This window comes from Procambarus clarkii, chromosome 60 (assembly GCF_040958095.1).
Source record: "Procambarus clarkii isolate CNS0578487 chromosome 60, FALCON_Pclarkii_2.0, whole genome shotgun sequence".
NCBI classification, from domain to species: domain Eukaryota; kingdom Metazoa; phylum Arthropoda; class Malacostraca; order Decapoda; family Cambaridae; genus Procambarus; species Procambarus clarkii.
This window is the reverse complement of record NC_091209.1, coordinates 14,449,875-14,475,717: the sequence shown is the minus strand read 5'-3', so window position 1 is coordinate 14,475,717 and position 25,843 is coordinate 14,449,875. Positions and strand designations below refer to the sequence as shown.

Here is a 25,843-nt window from a genome sequence, read left to right as displayed (position 1 = left end):
GATCGCCAAATTCCTTCAGCTAGACAGATTTGGAAAATTCATGTGAGAGGCGAAGCTGTATCCCAGTTGCAATATTATGCTGACCAGTTTTCACCACCTCCTGTGTCATCTGAAAACCGTCACTGACGTAGCAAAGTTTCACAATTAAGGATGTTATAACATGACATGAAAACTTTTATACTTACAGAAAGAACACATTGTATTACGGTGATATTACAGCTTGTGTTTATTTCGAGAAGAAGAGCCAGGCTCCCGCCCCTCAGACATCACAAACTTTTCTAATACCAAGGAATGTGGACAGTGGTAGGGGAGGCCTTGTTTGGTCTGAGCACACATTCCTTCCCCTACAGGAAGAGGCGCACTGTGTATAAAAGGGAAGGCGTCCCCCTCAACACAACTAGTCTACAGACAGCCCGAGGAACACCTCCGATCCGTAAGTCTTGACTCGTACGCATACTCCCTGGAACACCTAAACCTATAGTGAATTCAAAATCGCATCTATATACATCTCCTTGTATATAGATGCGACGTGGCATTTTATTTCTGACACGGTGACCACGTTACTGCTGACACCGAGGTTGGCATATAAATAGCTAGGAAATAATTAAAGAAACAACTAATTATTGGTAAAGGAACACTTGAGTCTTTAATGAACCAGAACAAGTAGTGCCACTTACATCGAGGACAAGAAACATACACAAAGAAGACCCGTCAATGTAATCCTGTGGTCTTATCTAATGCCATTCAAACTAGTGACTAATATTTCTATTCTAGATTTTGCCATATGTCGAAAGTTATTCAGAACAGCGAAAAATATAAGGAAACCCTCTAGGACGATAATTTACAATATAACGGAATATAAAGTAAATGAGCTACAGAGAACTGGTTGTGTATTACGTGATGCGGGCTGCAATATCTGGTCATAGCTATCCAATTATTTACTTGTCAAACGGGTTTTAATGTGATGGATACACCGAAATGTGTCTCCCACTTCTGTGTGTATATACACCGAGAGTTTACTTCAGCTGTGGACTATGTCCAGAACTAAAGTATACTCGCAGGTATACATTAAGCACTTGTGGTGGCCTTAATAACCCTCCAGAGGTTCAGTAAGGCAACCACACCACACCAAACAAAATAAACAACACTCTTTATAATCAAAAGTTATGTAGACAATTATATATCAAAACAAACTTAAATATATTGTTAAAGCTTACATTTCAAAGTTATTTACAATATATATTAGCTGCGTGTATAGAAAACAAATACAATTCTGTACAGTAGTGGAGATGGTGGCCAGAGGGCACCGGTCAGTGTATTACTGACAACAGTGATACAGGAACTTTTTCCGGGACTAAAGAATACATTCAGCTTAAGCACACATATAAATCGCGGCCTTAATTATTGTTATAGTCAATAAGCCAAAAATTTGTCAGTAAGTTTATGATGTGTTCAAGAACACGGCCACCCAGCCTACTCTCTTACCTTCTCTGGGAACCAAGAAGGTAGCCAGTTTAGGCAGGGGGGGGGGGTAGAAATAGCCTAAGCTACTCTATCCCTTTGAGATGTATTTTTTTTCTTGTCTCAATAAACGTACTTGAACTTGAAGGTGGGATGGAATACTATCATAGCGTCTCCCGTTTTAACTCAGGCTTTCAGTTAGAGAGAAGCCTAATATGTGTTGTCTTTTTTCAGGTCATCTCCTCAAATTATGTGTGACGAAGAAGAAAGTGCTCTTGTCTGCGACAATGGCTCCGGCATGGTCAAGGCCGGCTTCGCCGGTGACGACGCTCCCCGCGCCGTCTTTCCCTCCATCGTCGGCCGTCCTCGTCACCAGGGTGTGATGGTCGGTATGGGTCAGAAGGACGCCTACGTCGGTGATGAGGCCCAGAGCAAGAGAGGTATCCTGACTCTCAAGTACCCCATCGAACACGGCATCATCACCAACTGGGACGACATGGAGAAGATCTGGCATCACACCTTCTACAACGAGCTGCGTGTTGCCCCTGAGGAGTCCCCAACACTTTTGACTGAAGCTCCCCTCAACCCCAAGGCCAACCGTGAGAAAATGACCCAGATCATGTTTGAAACATTCGCCATGCCCGCAATGTACGTAGCTATCCAGGCCGTGCTGTCCCTGTACGCCTCTGGTCGCACCACTGGTCTGGTGTGTGACTCTGGTGATGGTGTAACTCACAACGTTCCAGTCTATGAGGGTTATGCTCTCCCCCACGCCATCCTTCGTCTTGACTTAGCTGGTCGTGATCTCACTATGTATCTCATGAAGATCATGACTGAGCGTGGCTACTCCTTCACCACCACCGCTGAGCGTGAGATTGTCCGTGACATCAAGGAGAAGCTTTGCTACATTGCCCTCGACTTCGAGAGTGAAATGAATGTTGCTGCTGCTTCCTCCTCCCTGGACAAGTCCTACGAGCTTCCCGATGGTCAAGTCATCACCATCGGCAACGAACGTTTCCGTGCTCCTGAAGCTCTCTTCCAGCCTTCCTTCCTGGGTATGGAATCTGTTGGTATTCACGAATCTGTCTACAATAGCATTATGAGGTGTGATATTGACATCAGAAAAGATCTGTTCGCCAACACTGTCATGTCTGGTGGTACCACCATGTACCCTGGTATTGCTGACCGTATGCAAAAAGAGATTACAAATTTAGCACCAACAACCATCAAGATCAAGATCATTGCTCCTCCTGAGCGTAAGTACTCCGTCTGGATCGGTGGCTCCATCCTGGCCTCTCTGTCCACCTTCCAGTCCATGTGGGTGTCAAAGGATGAGTACGACGAGTCCGGCCCTGGCATTGTCCACCGAAAATGTTTCTAAAAACTAGGATTAAATATTCTCTTTAATAAGTATAAGTAGCGTGTACTTTATACAAATTGAATCTTAAGATCCCTCCTATATTTTTCGATACAGCTTTTACTACAAATCAAGCTGGATTCAAATATATGTATCTCAGTAAAAATATATTTTATACGAACATTATGCAATTGTTTTATATGTCCCTCCTAGTATATCATGTGAGTGGAATTATGCTAATAATTATACAAATTAGCCATTACATATATTCTAGTAGTTGGATTCTTCCCAACTTCTCCTGTACATATGTAAGTAACTCTCTAAGCGCGTGAGTTATGAATGGCTGGGAGGCGGGTTAAAGAGCTAGATCTCACTCCCCTGTGGTCAATTATATGTAAGCACATACATATATATGTACTGAATTTGGCGTTAATGGCGTATGCTAAGCCTAGCATTGCTTATTTAAGCGTAGGACAGGTTAGGCTGCTTAGTTACTGTATTAGCCTACCATTTAGAGTATTCTGTACTCCCCAACTTTTTGGGGTACAACAGTCTATTTCTGTACGTTCAGCAAATAGTTGTTGTAAGTACTTTCATTTTTTTGGAAAAAGAGTTGCTTGAGGAGCAAACACTTGTGAAGTTCACCAAGAAGTTTGATGAATATGGTCATGGTTGTATTTTAAAACAGAGCACCAATGATAGACTGCAACGGTTAACATATTCGTAAAGAGACATTGTTCCTCAGATTATTGATAGACTACCTCAGGATACTGATAGATAAACTGTTATACAGGTTATTAATCACTGTTTAGCGAAATAAATACTTCTGCTATCAGGTCGCTATCCTACCTGGTGTGAAGAACTACTAGCTAGTTCTACAGCCTTCAGTCTATCCGACCCAAAGTGACTTATTTTTAGAACGATTTTTTAACCCTGAGTTTGATGATTTCCCAGCTTTGTGTATCGTTTGACGAGCTGCTTTCACGAATCAATATAATGGTCATCTCTTCCACAGCGCAGGGCAGAATTCAACGGACACTTCCATTACGTTAAGGTATGTGTGTGTGTGTGTGTGCGTGTGTGTGTGTGTGTGTGTGTGTGTGTGTGTGTGTGTTCGCGTACTCACCTAGATGCACTTGCAAGGTCAAGTTACAACCACTGATCCGCATCTAACCTATTCTATTCCTTTACAGCCCTTGTATTTATATGTTGAGATACATATGAGGAGCCTTACAAACACTCGCCATCCCCTAGTAAAAGAGAGCACGCCTAAAACTACCTTCCAAGTACATACATATCGTGTTAGCAAGGCGGACAGCCCACCTGCTATCATAACCATGTATCACATCATGTTTTGTTTCGTTTTTTGCCGTTTTATTTCTTATAGGTGTGTGTGTACTCGTGCAAGAGTGTATCTATAGCGCAGACCATAGAGGGCAGCTAAGAAAGAGAAATTCCATCCGACACCCTATTAACATCCTCTCCCCTCCCCCCTCCGTCCACTCCCCTTTCCCTTCTGTCCACTCCCATCCCCTCCGTCTACTCTCCTCCCAGCATCCCTCCCCCCACCGTCCCCTCCCCCCCCCACTGAACTAATATCTAAAAAAATTAAGCTGCCTCGTGTCTTTTACAATGTATCTATGAATGTCGATATGATTGTAACAATTATTGTGATCTGAACTGTACTCTTCGTGTAGTGATCAATCATCAGTTTATTATTGGACTTGTCGTTTGTATTGTACTGTATCTAAAGCTAATGATTAAGTGTTATAGTATTATTTGGGCTTTTCTTGTGAAAATGAATAATATGCTTAATGTTTTGTAAAATATATATATTATATCTATATACAGTCATGTATGAATAGTTTTTAATTCGAAATTTTAATGATGGATATTTGCAGTTTTGTGAAATATAACGTATAATTATAAAGATCTGTATTATTATCATTATATTACACTTTTCTTAAATAACTAATGAACATAAATTGTGTAAACAAACCCATTTATAACTATACAACCATTTACAAATGCTTATAAATTTGTCCACCTTCCACCTCCACACAAGTCAGTGGTTAACAAATACTCTTCAAGCAGTTTCCTCCCTCCTCAGCAGGTTGAGAGATAACATTAAGACACGGGCAAGACAGAGGCACTAAATGTCGTGGGAGTGAAGTGAGTGAATTATCAGGGGAAAGCGCCAAGCCATTACGACTATATAATATTTGGAAGGGATCAGGATAAGGATTTGGGATGGGACGGGGGGAAGAAATGGTGCCCAACCACTTGGACGGTCGGGGATTGAACGCCGACCTGCATGAAGCCAGACCGTCGCTCTACCGTCCAGTCCAAGTGGTTGGGCTAAATGTCGTGGGAGAAAACCCATGTTATTAGCTCGAGGACGACTTCCACTTGTAGTCAAATACAAATAATATAATATTAATTCATAGTGTCGCGGGACAGGCAGCCAGTGTATATATACATGTTAGGCTTATATCGAAGTCCCCTGCCAAGGTCGAACTACTGACCCTCATTCCCCCCCCCCCCCCCAGGATACAACCCCACAACAAACTAACTCCTGGATACCTATTTACTGCTAGGTGAACAGGAGTATTAGGTTTCACGAAACGCGCACAACCATTTCTGTCACGAATATACCGAAGTACAGTATGGTAAAATCTTTGGTTTCAAGACAAAAGGTGACAAAGTGATCCGAGGCCTCACCAGATCACACACGGCGCAGTCTTCCCCACTCCATCACTGAAGCTGGCCAGAATTGCATTTCACTTTTGTAAATGCACATTAATGACACTGTAAAAAGACACATCGAACACTGTTTATGTAGAGCAGACGTAAAGTTGTAAAGCTATGTATTTATGCATGTAGGTTAGATTAGCATGTTAAAAGCTCTACAATCCCCTTCTGTGGTTGATTGTTCAATAAATCACTGAACTATATGTTTATCAGCACTCTAGCCCTATCACTGAACTATATTTTTAACAGAACTCTAGTAGAACAAAAGAAAATGTATATATATGTGGTTAGCATTGTAAATGTGTGGCCACGTCTGTGGTAGATACTGATAGAAAATAATAATAAAAAAATAAAAATCCATCAATCTGACCCAGCCTGTAGTACTACAAAATACATCATGGGACCAAGAGCTCCTTTGAATCTCTTAAGAGACAAGTATCTCCCCACAAGGGTTTCCAATGTCCCCTTCCCCAGGCTCTAAATCCTTAACTCACATTCTTGGCTCTTCTTCTCGACGCCTTGCGACAAGTAACTACCACAGCCGCCCAAGAAGGAAACGACAGGTGGTGTCTTTCTAACGGGGTGCCATGCAAATGAGCGTGTCAATATTTACTCATCTTCTGTTATATATATTTTTTGTGAACCAGATGGCTTCTTTCGGTCGATTCTAATTTCGAAAAGTCTTTTTCTCTCATAGTAAAAGTTTTTTTTTATATCATTTAAAGCAGTTACCAACATTTATTTTGTTTTGCCTTGCACTCATTTAATTTATAAAATTGAAATTACGGCAAGGAAGCCTCTCACAAGAAGTTTGTGTTTCAAATATCTCTTAAGGCTTGGGAAAGTATGCAATGCTGAATTTAATACAAATGAAAATAAAGATGAAATTGTTTCTCCGTAAATGGAAATGATATTGATTACATGTTCAGTTAATTTACACAAATGTATATTGGTAAGGCGTTGTTTATATTGGTAAGTTTATGTTGGTACTTTGCGTTGAAATCAACGCAAGGTACATTTCAGAATATAGCCATAAAATATATCCATTATCAACTATCTATAATATCTAAAAATACACGTACAAGTGTTCAGGTCCACAGGTATATGAGACCACATCAAAGACGGGGTTACAGACGGGGAGTGCTGGGAGCGCAACCCGTCCTCTTAAAAATAACGTCACTTTTCGCTCGTATGCGCGCTATGGCCAAATTTGGACGTAATTTGAAATGAAATCGACTCACAAAAGTGACGTTCTGTTCCGTTTTCTATTTGAGTCGTTCGGCGTACGCGCTGAGGTTATGAAAGGACACTTTAAATTAACTTTTATCATAACGTTTTGAAATTTTATGAGAATTTCCTGCCCACCTAACCTATCAGAGGACCCTTAACTTACTGTTGTTGAAAAAAAAATCCCAAGTTTATTTTCATTTTCAAATTACGTCCAAATTCGGCCATACGGGCAAACGGCCAAAAGCGACGTTCTTTTTAAGAGGACAGGTTGTGCCCCAGAGCCCGAGCGCCCTACGCGGAAGCCTACACTATTATGGCCACTCTCACGCTCTACAAAGACACAACTCCTACCATACACAAAGGGAAAAAAATAGAAAAATCTCCGCTGTGGTATTTAGTGACGCATTCTTTTTCAACAAGTTTTCCAAGGGGATATATATAGGAGGTGAACCTGTGTTCACCCACCTTAGTCGGTCCCTCAGCTCACAACGGGTAGGTGCCACCTCTACTGCCCTCCACCTCAACTATACACAGGGGCAAGGATTCAATAAGCATTTACCAAAGTACTTACCAACCTGTCCATCTTCTTTCAATTTTTACCGGATTTGTTTACATTTATTAAACAGTTTTCGAGCATTGAAACTTAGGAATCAAATGTTATTATTGTTATAAACAGCCTCCTAGTGCTTCGGAGCTTTTAAACTGTTTAATAAATATAAACAAAGCCGCCAAAGATTAAAAACAAATGTACAGGTTCGTAAGTACTTGCGTGACTGCTTGGTGAACTCAGCCCAAGGGCCGCAACTCAACTACTCTTGGTGAACGCTATCGTTTGCGCAACAAATCCTCTTACACAATCGCTGGAGTGTGACTTGTTTTCTTCAAGCAGTTTTGTGATATCTACTGAAGACAGCTACTCAAAAGAAAACGAGGTTGTGTTGAAAACTTTCTTAGATGAGTTTGTAAATATGTCTGTGGAGCGTTAAGAGAAAGAAAACGAGGCGTAGAAATGTCAATATACGGCTTCAGATGGCAGATATATTTACTCTGCTTTCAGTCTCTAATATACATTAATCAATGAGAACAGAAAACCTGAAACTTTCCATATTTGTCGTATCATGAGATTCATTCATAAAAAATAGTTGTTAAAAGCATTTACAAAATTTAACGGCTTATACTATTCCGTGCATGCAACAGATATATCGATATCCACAATTCAAATTGGTAATACTGTTTAAACATTATGCCATGTCTTATTTAATTCCGAATCAGCTACATACATGTACACATATATCAAAACTCAAGATTTATTTATATTCAAAGACGACGAGAAGACGAGAGAAGGCTCCCAAGCATATCCTAGTCCTCAGTAATGTCGCCATTGAGTCTACGTCTCAATTTAAGTTTACAAAGTAATCAGCTTATACGAGACATAGAGTTATTGCAGTTTTGTTTGTGGCAAAATAAATAAGATACTAATTAAATAATTTAAAAAAACAAGATACTAATTAAATAATTTAAAAAAAACAAGATACTAAATTATGTTAAAAACAAGATACAAAGTAAATTATAATACAAACAAGATACTGTACTAAGTCACATAAAAAATACAAATTAAATTATATTAAAAACAATATACTAATTGGTTAAATAAATATTTCTGAACGTTTTTGTCTTCAGACTATTACAGTACTAATGATCCAGATGTTATGGAACTAGACCTATTGCAACCACACAAGCTATTTATCATTCAGACTTTGCATGTAATATAAATTAATATCACTGTCATCCGTTATATGTAAGAAACTCGAGCAATTTCCAATAATTATATTCGCTTTGTTTATAACAAATCATAATTATTAATTTTAAAGAATGTAATTTTCAGTCAGACTTGTTTAATTATTTATATGCATAACAATTTTTTTTTCATGCAGGAAGGCACTACCATCATGTGTGACGAAGAAGAGGGAGTAGCTCTTGTCTGCGACAATGGCTCCGGCATGGTCAAGGCCGGCTTCGCCGGTGACGACGCTCCCCGCGCCGTCTTCCCCTCCATCGTCGGCCGAGCTCGTCACCAGGGTGTGATGGTCGGTATGGGTCAGAAGGACGCCTACGTCGGCGATGAGGCACAAGCCAAGCGTGGCATTCTAACTCTCAAGTACCCCATCGAACACGGCATCATCACCAACTGGGACGACATGGAGAAGATCTGGTATCACACCTTCTACAATGAGCTCCGTGTAGCCCCTGAGGAGTCCCCAACAATGTTAACTGAAGCTCCCCTCAACCCCAAGGCCAACCGTGAGAAGATGACACAGATCATGTTCGAGTCCTTCAGTCTGCCCGCCATGTACGTTACCATCCAGGCTGTGCTGTCCCTGTACGCCTCTGGTCGTACCACTGGTCAGGTGTGCGACTCTGGTGATGGTGTCTCTCACATGGTCCCCGTCTATGAAGGTTTCGCCCTTCCTCATGCTATCCTTCGTCTTGACCTTGCTGGTCGTGACCTGACCAACTACCTCATGAAGATCATGACTGAGCGTGGCTACTCCTTCACCACCACCGCTGAGCGTGAGATTGTCCGTGACATCAAGGAGAAGCTTTGCTACATCGCCCTCGACTTCGACAATGAGATGAATGTTGCTGCTGCTTCCTCCTCCCTGGACAAGTCCTACGAGCTTCCGGACGGTCAGGTCATCACCATCGGCAACGAACGTTTCCGTGCTCCTGAAGCTCTCTTCCAGCCTTCCTTCCTGGGTATGGAGTCTGCTGGTCTCCACGAAACCGTATATAATTCCATCATGAGGTGTGACATTGATATCAGGAAGGACCTGTTTGCTAACATTGTCATGTCTGGTGGTACCACCATGTACCCTGGTATTGCTGACCGTATGCAGAAGGAAATTACTTCGTTGGCTCCTTCCACTCTCAAGATCAAGATCATTGCTCCTCCCGAGCGTAAATATTCCGTCTGGATCGGTGGCTCCATCCTGGCCTCTCTCTCCACCTTCCAGGCTATGTGGATCACTAAGGAGGAGTACGATGAGTCCGGCCCAGGCATCGTCCACCGCAAATGTTTTTAAAAATTATGATTATATATATATATATATATATATATATATATATATATATATATATATATATATATATATATATATATATATATATATATATATATATATATGGTATTTTGTTGTTATCTTAAGGCTTCGCTTAAAAAACAGTAATGCTTCGCTTTGTATAAATAAATTACAATTGTAACTCATGACTTTAATTTGTTAGGGTGTAAATGTACATCTCCCGTGTATAGCAAATGCTGAAACTTCCTAAAAGCTAACGTGGTGTTAAAAAATCTGAGCAACTATTTGATCTCGGGTACATATAAAGAGTATTCCGGGTTTGAAGTCCCTGTGCCTTTGGGCATCATAAAATGGTAGGTGGCGAGGTGTGTACCAGGTGACGGAACAACCAATACCGCAATACCCGTACTACCAATAAAATTGTTCAACAGAAATTTCCTCTCCACGGCCTACAAAGCGGAGGAAAGAGCCCTAAAAGAGATCATTGAGAGGAACGTTACCCCAACGTCAGGTAACGTTCCGTTAGTATAAAAAACCGCCAACCTGCTAATGAAGAATTCTCCCGACACCAAGAAAGACGCCTTGAAAGAGACCAACGTTGTCTATACGCCTTCACGTGCCCACTTGGGGGATTGTCAGCCCCAACGATCTCAGTATATAGGCAAGACAACAACGTCTCTCTCCAGGCGTTTAACAATGCACAAACAACAGGGCTCCATCAAGGAACATATAATCGCCACACACAACGAGACGATCACCAGGAATATTTTGACGAGCAACACCGAAATAATTGATAGATACAATGACAATAGAAGATCAGACATCAGTGAAGCGCTGCGTATCAAGAAATCCAGACCAGCAAACATTAACCAGTTAATACACAGTTACACACTACCCTCCTCAAGACCCCGGGCCAACGCAGAAGCAGGACCGAGTGACCCTGCAACAGGAACGAAAAGTCCGTTTTCGGTCAAATAATATGTAGTAATTCACGAGGAAGCAAAAATTCCCGAGTATCTGCACTATTCTGAATGCAATGCAATATGTAAGGAAGCAAACCGCTTGTTGACAATGTTTCTACTAAAGCCGGAAATACCTATCATTGCACAACAATTTTTTAATGTTGTATTATTAAATGGTGTCAATTTCCCGTTTGCTTGTAAGAGTGCAAATTGTAGTACTATACGCCAGCTTACTGGTGTTATCCAAATTAATGTTCAGAGTCAGCATTCTTGCGTTTAAAATTTGTGGGGACGAAAAGATTTCACAGAAGTCTTTCAGTAAAGAGATCAGATTTAATCGGTGTCCAATGACAGCGTGGCAAGACTCCAAATCTCTCAAGACTTAGAGGTTCGGTGTCTTATAAAAGCAAGTGTTTGCACGCATCGGCCTAGTCGTCGTCAAGACTCAGCGTGGGTAAGTCCAACACTGGCCCTCATCAACTGCCTTACCCCTCCACCCACCCACCACCCACACCATCGGTCTAAGTGCAGTGATAGCGTCAAAAGCAGTGATTCAGGAGAACATAACGAGAAAATTTACTATCTCGCCTGCAACGTTTGCACAGGACAACCATTTACGCGTTATACAAATTTATCTATTCACTTGTTTCCATTTTTGATTAAGCGATTGTGTATGACATAAGTGCTGGCCCAAAAAAGAAAATAATACCGAATACTAGTGTGTGTTAAAGTGTTGACTTCAGCTTACAGTAATATGCAGGTAACGCAATTTTTTACAATTCCAAGAGAAATTCTACATTTTCACACGTGTATCGCGGGTTAAAATCACATAAATAATTGTTAAGATGATCATAAAATCACTCTGGAATTATGCATTAGGCTACTAGGAGTTGATGGCTTTGCACATTCTTTCCTACCTGTACATTATAGTTATGTGACAGTTAATTATTAATTAAAATAATTGAATTAAGTATACTTTAACTGTATCTCTTGCAATGGAAAATTACTTGAGGCCAATTAAAACTATATTTTGAGGTAATTATTATTACATTATGCACACAATGTAATATATAAGAAAACTTATAACTGAGCAGTGATGAATCATAAAGGCCGCCTGGATTAGTATAGGACTTGAGTATATACACAAAGTGTCGTCTCTCAGGATATACTGTATACACTGAGAGGCACATCTCTCAGGATATACTGTATACACTGAGAGGCACATCTCTCAGGATATACTGTATACACTGAGAGGCACATCTCTCAGGATATACTGTATACACTGAGAGGCACATCTCTCAGGATATACTGTATACACTGAGAGGCACATCTCTCAGGATATACTGTATACACTGAGAGGCACATCTCTCAGGATATACTGTATACACTGAGAGGCACATCTCTCAGGATATAAACACTGAGGGGCACATCTCTCAGGATACATGCAGCAAGAGGCGTATCTCTCAGGGTACATACACTGACATATGCATCTCATAACGTATACGCATTAACAATATACTATAAATCTCGAGCAAAGTTTGGGATTACAGTATACTGAGAGACTAGACACTAAGATAAACTCAGTTAAGAGGCCTTAAACCTTAAAACCCTCTGCAGACGATGTCACAATAACATGGGTGAAGATATGAAGACTAAATCACACGCCAGAATATGAGACGGCGACGTTTCGGTCCAGGACGGACCGAAACCTCGTCGTCTCCTCATCTTCTGGTGTGTGTGTTTTAGTCTTAAAACGCTAACATAATGTAATAAGTGCCATCACTCCGTCGGGATGCATATATTAGGAGCCGTTCTGCTCTTGAAATATTATTATTAAAAATGACTTTAATCCTCAAGATCGTTACGATTAATGTATATTTGAAGTTTAGATATGAGATATTAATGTTGTTGGCAGTCAGTAAGCCTTTATATATCAATATCTATAACTGAGACAATGTGTTTGTCTGTCCAATGCTGGAGGCCAGATGCCTACAGTTAGTCTCACGCAACTTTCCATGGTGATTTATGATGGAATAGGGATTGTCATACTGGGTTTTGTAGGATCGACTCCCTATGCTCCACTCTAAGCAGGATTGGCTCCTATTGCGACAATCAACGACTCGCGTGAAGTTTGAAATGCGGGGCTTATTTTCAATGGAGTTTTGCATAAGATTTTCAGCTGTTCATCACACACACACACACACACACACACACACACACACACACACACACACACACACACACAAACGTAACCACAGCCTTGTTACAACCTTACATCAAAGGAACAATAGTTAAAAAATATGTTGTGGTTACATTGCGTGTTTTCTGCATGTTCTGAGAGAGAAAGACTAGCTGTACCCGGCCACGCGTTGCTGAGCCACAGCAACCCTCCCCTGTCCCCCTGTCCATCCCCACTCCTCTCCCCAATACCCCTGTCCCCTCGTCCTCCTCATCATCCCCCACTCCCCCGTCCTCCCAACCATTCCCCACTTCCCCGTCCCCTCGTCCTCCCCACCATCCCCCACTCCCCCGTCCTCCCAACCATTCCCCACTTCCCCGTCCCTTCGTCCTCCCCACCATTCCCTCCACCCCCGTCCCCTCGTTCTCCACCACTCCCCCTTGTCCTCCCCACCATTCTCCATTCCCCGTCCCCCCATTATCCCCCCACTTCCGGTCCCCTCATTCTCCCCACCATTCCCACCTCCCCCATCCCCTCGTCCTCCCCACCATCAACTACTCCCGTCCCCTCGTCCTTCCCACCATTTCGTACTCCCTCATCCGAGGCGTTCCCAAATGATCTGATGTTCCCATCAGAAAAATGGGAACCTCACTGAAAAATAAGAAGAACAGTTAATAAAACGAAATGAAAACATAAACAAAAATTAACTATACTGACGAAATGAACGGCATGGTAAACAACACAGCTCAATTCCAATGCAATGTCACACAAAATAATTAATTCAAAATGAAAATAAATTGAAATTTATGAAAATTCAATTTATCAATGCAATCAGAAACACTGAAATGAAATCGTAACATATTTAGTATAGCATTTGTTGCTTTAATGTGCAACAGATGGCGCTGTTTTACCAAAAAAACATGTTTTTACCTGTCACAAGTGTGGTATCTATATAATAGGCATATAAAAACACGTGTATATTCGAATGCAACGTGTTGTCAAAATTTCAAAGCAATCAGTAATGATGTTTCGGAGATTTCCCTCACATGAAAACTCACATGAAAAACACAGTTAAAAAAAAAACGTTTTTACATGTCACAGACGTGACATCTATACAGTAGGTATATTAAACTACGCTCGTATACGAATGGAACGTTGTATCAAAATTTCAAAGCAATTGGTGAAGAACTTTCGGAGACTAGCGATTTTGAACAAACGATTATTTACACATATATATATATATATATATATATATATATATATATATATATATATATATATATATATATATATATGAATATATATATATATATATATATATATATATATATATATATATATATATATATATATATATATATATATATATATATATATATATATATATATGAAAACTTACACCCCAGAAGTGACTCGAACCCATACTGCCAGGAGCAACGCAACTGGTATGTACAGGACGCCTTAATCCACTTGACCATCACGACCGGACAAAAACTGATGGTAGCCGAGGATATTTAGCCCATCAGCCCGCCGGCACTCTGATGGTAATCTTGGGCATAGCATTTTATGCTGTGGCATAATGCTATGCCCAAGATTACCATCAGAGTGCCGGCGGGCTGATGGGCTAAATATCCTCGGCTACCATCAGTTTTTGTCCGGTTGTGATGGTCAAGTGGATTAAGGCGTCCTGTACATACCAGTTGCGTTGCTCCTGGCAGTATGGGTTCGAGCCACTTCTCGGGTGTGAGTTTTCAGTTGCATATAGTCCTGTCTCACGACTTCCAACACTTTTGCACAGTCAGTTGTGGTCCAGCGGTTATGGTACTGGATATGCTAGGTGGTTGGAGCGCCTTTCTGTCTAAGGTTCGAACCCTTCACCAGGAAAACTTTTTCTGATACATATGGCTTGGGGACTATTCAATCCTGTCGTGTATATATAAATATATTTATATATATATATGACAATGTCAGACCACGGAGGAAAAATGAAACAGGAAATTTCCTTAAGTACTTTCGTATATTAAATACATCTTCAGAAGGAAGATATATATATATATATATATATATATATATATATATATATATATATATATATATATATATATATATATATATATATATATATATATATATGGTACTGGATATGCTTTAAAGCAGACACTTCTTTGCCATGTTTTCTGGAAAATATGAACATTGTTGCAATGCATATGAAAAGTCTCATTGGAGACACGGAGACGCATTGGTAGAAATAGAAATAACTATTTAAGAAATATCTATTTATTTTAATTTTTATAATTTTCAGGCATACTACTGACCACATACTAAAACCAACATCATGTGTGACGAGGAGGATCAGGTAGCCCTGGTTGTGGACAATGGCTCTGGCATGGTCAAGGCCGGCTTTGCAGGTGATGACGCTCCCCGCGCCGTCTTCCCCTCCATCGTCGGCCGAGCTCGTCACCAGGGTGTGATGGTCGGTATGGGTCAGAAGGACGCCTACGTCGGTGATGAGGCCCAGAGCAAGAGAGGTATCCTGACTCTCAAGTACCCCATCGAGCACGGCATCATCACCAACTGGGACGACATGGAGAAGATCTGGTATCACACCTTCTACAATGAGCTCCGTATCGCCCCTGAGGAGTCCCCAACAATGTTGACTGAAGCTCCACTCAACCCCAAGGCCAACCGTGAGAAGATGACACAGATCATGTTCGAGTCTTTCAACCTGCCCGCCACTTACGTTACCATCCAGGCTGTGCTGTCCCTGTACGCCTCTGGTCGTACCACTGGTCTGGTGTGCGACTCTGGTGATGGTGTCTCTCACATGGTCCCCGTTTATGAAGGTTTCGCCCTTCCTCATGCCATCCTTCGTCTTGACCTTGCTGGTCGTGATCTGACCAACTACCTCATGAAGATCATGACTGAGCGTGGCTACTCCTTCACCACCACCGCTGAGCGTGAGATTGTCCGTGACATCAAGGAGAAGCTTTGCTACATTGCCCTTGACTTCGAGAACGAGATGAATGTTGCTGCTGCTTCCTCCTCCCTGGACAAGTCCTACGAGCTTCCCGACGGTCAGGTCATCACCATCGGCAACGAACGTTTCCGTGCTCCTGAAGCTCTCTTCCAGCCTTCCTTCCTGGGTATGGAATCTGCTGGTGTTCACGAGACCGTCCACAGCTCCATCATGAGGTGCGACATTGACATCAGGAAGGATCTCTTCGCTAACATTGTCATGTCTGGTGGTACCACCATGTACCCTGGTATTGCTGACCGTATGCAGAAGGAAATCACAGCTCTGGCTCCCTCCACTATCAAGATCAAGATCATTGCTCCTCCCGAGCGTAAGTACTCCGTCTGGATCGGTGGCTCCATCCTGGCCTCTCTGTCCACCTTCCAGACCATGTGGATCACCAAGGAGGAGTACGATGAGTCCGGCCCAGGCATCGTCCATCGCAAATGCTTCTAAATATAATGATTTATTTTATGCACTGCCTAAACTTGAAGATGACCTATGTCTTCTGTATAGAAGACTTAAATGACTAATTTGGGATTTATAATAAAAACTTTTTAAAATTTGTAAACAATGGATTTTAATTAGAAACATGATCTCCCCTTGGAGGACAGAAATTACCATTACATACGAAAGTTAAATTAAAATGGATACTTTAATGTGCACCTGTATTCTTCTGTAAATTATAAGATGTACAGTCGTTAGCGCTGTACTAATGACAGGTACTCCACAGACTGGGTTTCTTGCTGCCATCGTATTGTACCCATACTATTAAAACGACATTACTTTTAGCAACTATTTCGTCAAGTGTATATAATTGGACTTTTGCAGCCTAATCTTCAAGTATGCACTATTAATGTTTTCGAGTGCACGCTAATAAATAATCTGCAATCCAAATTGAAATATTCATAGGTAAAGTATAACATATATGTAGTATATAAGGCTTAAAACAGCACATATTAGGCCTAAGAATGCTGGTGCACGTTAGATTAGGCTTTTCAGTTATTTTTAACAAATTAGTATGTCATTTTGGCTAATTCAAAATATAAAACGTGAACCTGTGTGCCCAACAGTCCATTTTTGGATGTTTAACCAAACAGTTGCTAAAAGTACCATCACTTTAGAAGGATGGACACGTTCCACTAGGCAACGCTGATCGGCAACACGATCACTTCCTGCTGGGCACAATGATACTCTAATATCATTATAATCTTAAAGTGGATGCCATGACTTAATACAACTCCAAGAATAAACCCTTTTCAAATAATACTGGCGAGGAGCAGCATCATGATGCTAATTATACAGGCAGGCTTGCACACTAAACCCACACGTAGGGAAGTCACAAAGACATAACTTAATGCTATCTATCCATTGCATATTCTGGTCAGAAATGCTAAAATATTCTTCCGTGCTCCAATATTTCTTTACATCTACAATATTTGCTTTGTGGACTAAGGTTAATCTCACTCTTAATAATCTCAGGGAGCCGGTCGGCCGAGTGGACAGCACACTGGACTTTTGATCCTGTGGTCCCGGGTTCGATCCCGGGCGCCGGCGAGAAACAATGGGCAGAGTTTCTTTCACCCTAAGCCCCCCTGTTACCTAGCAGTAAAATAGGTACATGGGTGTTAGTCAACTGTCACGGGCTGCTTCCTGGGGGTGGAGGCCTGGTCGAGGACCGGGCCGCGGGGACACTAAAAAGCCCCGAAATCATCTCAAGATAACCTCACTGAGAAGGGAAGTATCAAAACAAGGCACCATGCCGGGGAGACTATGAAGCTAACACCATCTGTGTCCTGGGGTGCTAAATATCCTTCAGGATGACAATAGAGAACAAAGACCTAAGGCGAGCAACATCAAAGGTATCAGTTTCACCAATGATTCCATCTAGGAACACATGACCCAGAGGGCACATTCACAGGGCAAGACTTACGATCACCTTGAAAATCTGGATAACCAACAAGGAGGTGTATGACTGTAAGTGGAACACTGTAGTTTGGGCAATATGGAGCAACAGTGTCAGCAGCCTTTAACCCTTTTATGAATAAAACAAGAGAGTAAATGAAGAGAAAAATGTTTAAGGAAAAGGACTTGCATGACAGTAGGAGAGGTATGAGCCTTCAATATATGGATCATGGCTTTGCAAAATTTCACAAGTGGGACTGTCCATTGGGGCAATAGAGGAGTATCAGTAAGCAAGATATTACAGATGTGTACTGAGCGAGGTTCTAGCAAACGGGCCATCCTTATAGTAAAAGGTAGGAAGTGAGAGGGAACAGGGCCCTTCAGAAGGGCAGGAGTCAGAGCACGTCATTAGCAGAAATAGAGGTGTTGTTGGGACTGTGTGAAGTATCGAAAGCAGTAACGGTCCCCACGATCCTGTAGAGATGGAATGTAGAGATTTAACCCAACCCGACCCCCCGAAGATAAAGCCAACAAAAAAGCTTTCCCAATACAATCACGAACTGAGGGGGCCACAACAAACTGGGGAAAAGAAAGAAAGAAAAGAACCCGGTCTAAAGATTAAGATGGCTCAGTCGGCGCATGAGCAAGCCGGAGGTGAGAAAAACACACAAGAAAGCTTGCCGAACGGAGCAAGTGACATCCACCCCGAACGCAAGCGGCAGCGGCTCCGCCAACACCGCGATGAGCGAAAGATAGCAGAGCTGTGGCATAACCCAACATGATGCAAAGCTTGGAGGCAACGAAGACTCGAGGAAGAAATAGAAGAATAGGAGGGCAGCCATAGTCTAGCTCAGACAGCATAAGAGAGGAGTGCAAATGGAGGAGTGTATCTCTATTAGCTCCTCAAAAAGTTTAGGACAAGAATTTAAGTAAGATAAGGGCCTTAGAGCCTTTAGTCCTGAGGTGAGAGATATGGGGCAACCAAGACAAGCAGGTGTCAAAGATCAATCCCAAGGGTTTAGCTGTTTTCTTATACAGAATATCATTTCCATAAAGTGACCAAGGGGGTGAGGAATGACATGCTTCTGAGTAAAAATCATAGCACAAGTTTCAGTTGGTGAGAACTTGACGCCATGACTGGTAGCCCAGGACGACACGCTATCTATTGCAAGTTGGAGTTAGCATTGGATAAAGGAGAAATCCTTACCGCCACAGCAGAGAGTGAGATTATCTACATAAAGGGGTGTGAATACTCCAATATGAAGGGAGGAAGATCATTAAGGGGCAACCAGAAAAAGAATAGTGCTTAAAATACTACCTTGGGGAACACCTTCTTATTGTTGAAAAGCATTAGAGAAAGCAGTACCAATTGCACCTTAATTGTCTGACGTGAGAGGAAGCTTTGAAGGAAACGTTGGAGTGCCAAAAAGCCAAAAGAATGTAGTTAGGCTAAGAATTATGTCCCCAGGTAGGGTCGTAAACATTTTCAAGGTAAAAAAAAATATTGTAACAATAAAGGTATTCGTAGCAAATGAAGAACCAATGTAAATCTCTGGGTGTGCTGCAACATTTGTGAAAACCAATTTGAGAGGGAGAGAGAAATCAATAATGTTCCAAAAACCGCATAAGCAGTACATTAAAGATATGTTAATTTTTTTTAGATGCAACTCATTATAGCAATGGGGCGAAAGCTGACTAGGAAATGCCTTGGAAACCGGGTTTCTTAACGGGAAGGACAACTGCCTCGAGCCAGTTCTTGGGGACCGATGTTGTCTCACAAATACGGTTATAAATATGTAAAAGATACTGAAAGGCGTCTGAAGGAAGATGATGCAACATTTTATAGTGTATACTGTCTGAGTCTGCCTCCACAAAATTTCAAAAGCACAACGCGGACTGGAGCTCAGAGAGGGAAAAAGAGATCATTATAGATGAATTGGAGACAAGTTCGAAAGTCCAATGGGCAAGAGTCAATAGGGGGCTTATGAATTTTTTTAAAGTGCAATGTGTCATACACCACTATCATTTAGTTACCAAAAAATATTAGTGCAGTTCTTCGTGAACCACTGGTTTGCACGCAGAAGTTTAATGACTTTCATAAGGAAACTGTCTAGCCAGATCTGTCAGCCTATTTGATACAATGATTAGTTTCCTGGAAAGTAGAGCAGAGACTGATTTGGCAGAGAAAATAAAGGCCCATATGTGTAACATCTATTTTATGGCCTGCCTTTTTTGAAAACTCAATGAAGTTTCACTTCACCTTCAAGGCAAGTTATGTACGTTGCTAGACTGTAAAAATGTTCTGAAAGTTTTTACTAAAAACAATAGATATTTTTCGAACCAGTTTACAAAAGATGCGCTTCAACAGCATGTCAGAGTCAACAGAAATAACTGGAATCTCTCAGATTAAGATCTTAAAAAATATGCAGATTATTTAGTCACTCAAAGAAGAATTGAATAGATTTATTTACATTCAATTTTCAGATATATTTACTTTTGAAGTCAATCCATGTATGCTGGATCCTCTTGGCTGTGATATAGAATCTGTCAGCGAAACCATTCAAGAGGAACTTATTGAACTAAATTACAATGATGAATGCAAAAACAAATTTGAAAAAGCTGGAATGACTTAACTGAGGCTATCAAATACAACTAAACAGCTTTATCCAAACAAGTGGTCAGATTGGCTAAAGTACTGTTGTGCTTTCCAACTTTATATTTCATTGAATGTGACCTTAGTACAATCAATATAAATATTGACAAAGGAAAGAAATAGAACTGATAAATGCATGCGAGGAGACCTAAGACTAAAACTCACAAATATTAAGCCAAATATTAAGAATCTAACAGCAAAGAATCAAGCAAATTGGTCATATTCAATAAATATTAACAAAGACCTAAGACTAAAACTCACAAATATTAAGCCAAATATTAAGAATCTAACAGCAAAGCATCAAGTAAATTGGTCATATTCAATAAATATTAACAAAGTAATTAAAATGTCTTTTTAGTTTCATTTAAAAATTAGGGGGAGGGGTCGATTACTTTATATAAAGTATACAAAATAACCAGGGGGCAAGGGGCAAGAGTGTTAAAAAAAAGGTTGAGAAACTGATGTAATTTATTAAAACTGACATAAAAATCATGTAAATATATCCCATTGAAGAATAGACATCGTGAAGAAGAATAACAACAACTACGATGAAGCATAAAAGCAAAGAAAAAAAGACACAAAACAAGGGGAGATCAGGAACTGGATCAGAGAAACCAGGGATTTTGGGCAGAGTCAGTAAAGAAGGATGTGTTGAAAGAGTCGCAGTATGGAGTTGTTTCTCTACAAGTTTCCGAACCAATAGAACAACGCTATTAGGAAAGGCAGTGAGAGTTAGATCTCACTAGCTCTAGCTAGATCTCAAAGACCTCTGTGAGAGCTACGACGGATTTTTGTTTTTAAGTCAACGTGAACACAATATATAAGATTATTAGAGGTATTGGCAAAATGGACTACACCAAAGTAATTACCATGAGCAGGGGGTTAGGCAAGAAGGCATTGATGGAGCCTACAAGCTTGATAAGCCATGGGGATGTGAGAAACAATTTCGTCAATGTAGGAGTTGAAGTTAATTAACTTCATACATAGTTTCGAGTACGTATAAAAGGAGGATCGAAAGCCATTACAATAGGCATTTGGCAACTGAAAGGCTTGGCAATGGAGCTGAAGCGTGATCTGCACGCACGTATAAACGAATACATATATACACATAATCAATGGAGATATGATCATGGCATATAAGATACTGCGAGGCACGGGTTAAGCAGACAAGGAACGACATTTCCAAGTAAAAAAAACAAAATGTGAGACCACAGATGGAAAAGATTGTGGTGGAAAGAAACTGACAAAGAGGTGATTCAAACGAAAATAATCCACACCTCGTACAGCAAATATGATAACACGAAATGAAATAGTAAATAATTGAATTTCATCAGATACATGAAAATGAAGAGTCTGGTTAAAGGACTAATCCTTCCTGCTACCTGCTACTAGGAAGGATTAATAAAGTCACATACGAATACGTGCAGCCTAATGTATTAACAATACATTGTAATCACAAATTAAGGGTTGTATCTGTTGAAAATCTAATTTTACTGAGTTAAGATTTAATTGTATTATTTGTTACCAGCAATGTTTAAATTACGTACATTCAACTGAAACCTTAATATGTGTAACTTGCATTCAAAATTTGATATGTAAACAAATAAAACTTTTTCAGAACGATGGCTATTTTGTTTTAGTATTTGAAATAAATATTGAAATTATTTTTAGACAATAAATTACCACATTTAACAGCTCAAATAACTATATCTTTTCTGAATGCTTCAATTACATTATTAAAAAACAGGCATCTAAATGACTTCATACAATCAACCCATAAACAAAACCTTACCGAATTATTCTAAATATTTATACTATTAGTAGTCATTTTCAATAATATATCCCAATACCTTAATGATCTTATTGTGTACATAAGTTTATTTACTGGTCAGTTCAGCCAGAGGTCTAGATTAAATTAGGTAGATTATTTCGTAACTCCAAGAGAGGAACCTGAGCATAAAAGATAATTCAATAGGAGCCTCTTTAAAGTAGCTATAGATGCAAGAACAGCACTTACACCTCATCCTTGTGCTCCTAAATGTGAAGATGACAGAGACTCTTATGTGTGTGTGGGTGCGCGCGCGTGTGTGTGTGGGGGAGGATCTGTAAATAAGTTGTGCCTGCTCCATTTCGACAAAGAAAATGCGCTTACGGATTTTCGATGTTAAAAGTCTTGGCTCGAAGGCAGATTCCTGCTGGTCTGTGTATATAAAGAGTAATTTGGCGTTAGACAACTTTAGTCAGATCAGGGCTCGCCACGGGTAGGTCTTGGTGATGTGTACTATCATACTCAACGTGTCACTGTTGATCTTGACTTTGCCAGCGAAGTGAGTGGGATTGATGGCCCAATTACTCTGTGTAGTGATGGCAGACACGGGTGCTCAGTGACGAATGATTAATTTGTGATAGATCATATATCTCGCATATACAGTGTTACTCTTCGATGTATATGCAGTGAGAGTTTATTTTGGTCCAGAAGTCCAGGGTTCGGGACGAGTGTAGTTGCAGGCTGGACATTAAGATATTGTGGTGGCCTTGGTGACATTTCCGTACTTGATAGGCCCAAACAAATCTATCTCGACGGAAATAATACTCATAAACCACCTTGGTTTAGGCTACCTTGGGCCACCTTGCTTCTCGGTGTATTTACACCGAGTATACTTTCATTCTGAACTATGTTCAGACCCAAAGAATAAATGCTGGTTGGTCAGTAAGCTATTGTGGAGGATTTAATAACCCTCCAGTGGATGCTAAGTCTAAAGCCCAACACTAATCATTATTCTCACGTTGCGTAACTTCGACCTTCTTGCCGGATGGACAAACAACCTGGCAAACCTTTTGATAAGTTTGTTAAGAACAAAACATGGCCTTCTTTAACGTACTAACCACACGAAAAAGTGACACAAGGCTCCATGTGACGTTCATCAGCAAGCCAGAGTTACTGAGCAGTAAGATATTATCAAGGATCAGGTCTTGTCGACTCTATTAGGAACTCCTCATCCATTTTGAAGATATTTGCTTAACAAAATATCTCAGATGATTACTGAGCAACCCTTCCATTGAGTTGTTTAATAGACTCGGCAAGATCTGATCCTTAATAATATCTTATAGCTCAGTAACTCTCGCCTGGTGATGAATGTCACTCATGCATTGACATTCACCTTGTGTCACTTTTCATGTAGTTACTGTGTTAGACGATGAGTCACAACAATCTGAAGATGAAGAATTTATGACGTTTCGGCCCGTCATGGACCATTATCAAGTCGTGACTACACAACCTAATAACGTTCCAGGACGGACCAAAAAACAATTAACTCTCCAAAGTAAATTTTGCAATTTTATTTGGCCTGACGCTAAAGGATGCGTTTCGTTAACTCTTTTTAACATTATCAAAGGCAGAGTTCGAATGGATAAAGTTTTTTTTGTTGCCAGGAATGAGGTGAATTGGCAAATATTGGCACCTATGGGACAATAGGCCAATTGCAATTTACAAATCGTCTGTTTATATATAATATAGTATATTATATGTAAACTTTTCCAAAATATTGGCGTTCAAAGTATACAGGGTTAGAGGGCACAACTGTGAGGAATCGCTGCATCATTTTCAGTGGCCAAAGCCTAAGGAGCAAAACCTTTGCTTGGAGGTACCGGGTTCGATCCCATCACTGCCTTTGGAAGACGGGATAATTTGAGTTACTTGCATTGAGCCTTCTAAGCCTGTAACCACATGTGCTATAAGTAATGTCACTAAACACATGTCATTTCTTCTAGGATATCATCGGCATTCATAACGCACCACCACCATGTGTGACGACGAGGATCAGGTAGCACTCGTCTGCGACAATGGCTCCGGCATGGTCAAGGCCGGCTTCGCCGGCGACGACGCTCCCCGCGCCGTCTTCCCCTCCATCGTCGGCCGAGCTCGTCACCAGGGTGTGATGGTCGGTATGGGTCAGAAGGACGCCTACGTCGGTGATGAGGCCCAGAGCAAGAGAGGTATCCTGACTCTCAAGTACCCCATCGAGCACGGCATCATCACCAACTGGGACGACATGGAGAAGATCTGGTATCACACCTTCTACAATGAGCTCCGTATCGCCCCTGAGGAGTCCCCAACAATGTTGACTGAAGCTCCCCTCAACCCCAAGGCCAACCGTGAGAAGATGACACAGATCATGTTTGAGTCCTTCAACCTGCCCGCCACTTACGTTACCATCCAGGCTGTGCTGTCCCTGTACGCCTCTGGTCGTACCACTGGTCTGGTGTGCGACTCTGGTGATGGTGTCTCTCACATGGTCCCCGTCTATGAAGGTTTCGCCCTTCCTCATGCCATCCTTCGTCTTGACCTTGCTGGTCGTGACCTGACCAACTACCTCATGAAGATCATGACTGAGCGTGGCTACTCCTTCACCACCACCGCTGAGCGTGAGATTGTTCGTGACATCAAGGAAAAACTTTGCTACATCGCCCTTGACTTCGAGAATGAGATGAATGTTGCTGCTGCTTCATCCTCCGTAGATAAGTCCTACGAGCTTCCCGACGGTCAGGTCATCACCATCGGCAACGAGCGTTTCCGTGCTCCTGAAGCTCTCTTCCAGCCTTCCTTCCTGGGCATGGAATCTGCTGGTGTTCACGAGACCGTCCACAGCTCCATCATGAGGTGCGATATTGACATCAGGAAAGATCTCTTCGCCAACATTGTCATGTCTGGTGGTACCACCATGTACCCTGGTATTGCTGACCGCATGCAGAAGGAAATTACAGCTCTGGCTCCTGCAACAATCAAGATCAAGATCATTGCTCCTCCCGAGCGTAAATACTCCGTATGGATCGGTGGCTCTATCCTGGCCTCTCTCTCCACCTTCCAGACCATGTGGATCACCAAGGAGGAGTACGACGAGTCCGGCCCAGGCATTGTCCACCGCAAGTGCTTCTAAATATATGGGTATATTACAAATTATTAGTTTTATACCTTACTAAGCAGCTCATATATATATATTATATAATCACGATATTCATTTCGAAATTCATATGATAAAAATATAATAAACTGTTCAGATTAAATGCTTATTATTTATGCTAAAACTTGATAAATAAAAACACACACACACACACACACACACACACACACGAGGGGGCCTCGCGGCTGAGTGGATAGCGCTCGGCGTTCGTAGTCCTTATGGCCCGGGTTCGATTCCCGGCGGAGGAGGAAACAAATGGGCATAGTTTTCACCCTGATGCCCTTGTTCACC

At 41.2% G+C, this 25,843-nt stretch overlaps 5 protein-coding genes across 8 annotated transcripts in view; 4 read left to right on the top strand and 1 right to left on the bottom strand.

The window, feature by feature from the left end:
* LOC123766797 (nuclear exosome regulator NRDE2) overlaps positions 1-25,843 on the bottom strand; it is a 177,868-nt gene that overhangs the window by 107,306 nt on the left and 44,719 nt on the right. The window lies entirely within an intron of this gene.
* On the top strand, positions 1,678-3,004 carry LOC123766805 (actin, muscle-like). Its single transcript, XM_045756195.2, has one exon. It carries the CDS (start codon positions 1,712-1,714, stop codon positions 2,840-2,842), a length of 1,131 nt encoding a protein of 376 aa, XP_045612151.1. The 5' UTR covers positions 1,678-1,711; the 3' UTR covers positions 2,843-3,004.
* LOC123766801 (actin, alpha skeletal muscle-like) lies at positions 7,269-9,908 on the top strand. Its single transcript, XM_045756192.2, has 2 exons — positions 7,269-7,291; positions 8,734-9,908. The coding sequence occupies exon 2, from the start codon at positions 8,749-8,751 to the stop codon at positions 9,880-9,882; it is 1,134 nt and encodes a 377-aa protein (XP_045612148.1). The 5' UTR covers positions 7,269-7,291; positions 8,734-8,748; the 3' UTR covers positions 9,883-9,908.
* LOC123766810 (actin-2, muscle-specific-like) lies at positions 11,173-16,607 on the top strand. Its single transcript, XM_045756204.2, has 2 exons — positions 11,173-11,295; positions 15,323-16,607. Exon 2 carries the CDS (start codon positions 15,356-15,358, stop codon positions 16,487-16,489), a length of 1,134 nt encoding a protein of 377 aa, XP_045612160.1. The 5' UTR covers positions 11,173-11,295; positions 15,323-15,355; the 3' UTR covers positions 16,490-16,607.
* Positions 22,713-25,655, top strand: LOC123766809 (actin, alpha cardiac muscle 2-like). The gene is made up of 2 exons (XM_045756203.2): positions 22,713-22,852; positions 24,363-25,655. Exon 2 carries the CDS (start codon positions 24,395-24,397, stop codon positions 25,526-25,528), a length of 1,134 nt encoding a protein of 377 aa, XP_045612159.1. The 5' UTR covers positions 22,713-22,852; positions 24,363-24,394; the 3' UTR covers positions 25,529-25,655.

Bases quoted from the DNA above. Each gene is read 5' to 3' on its own strand.
- LOC123766809 (XM_045756203.2), top strand. From the start codon at position 24,395: ATGTGTGACGACGAGGATCAGGTAGCACTCGTCTGCGACAATGGCTCC.
- LOC123766810 (XM_045756204.2), top strand. From the start codon at position 15,356: ATGTGTGACGAGGAGGATCAGGTAGCCCTGGTTGTGGACAATGGCTCT.
- LOC123766801 (XM_045756192.2), top strand. From the start codon at position 8,749: ATGTGTGACGAAGAAGAGGGAGTAGCTCTTGTCTGCGACAATGGCTCC.
- LOC123766805 (XM_045756195.2), top strand. From the start codon at position 1,712: ATGTGTGACGAAGAAGAAAGTGCTCTTGTCTGCGACAATGGCTCCGGC.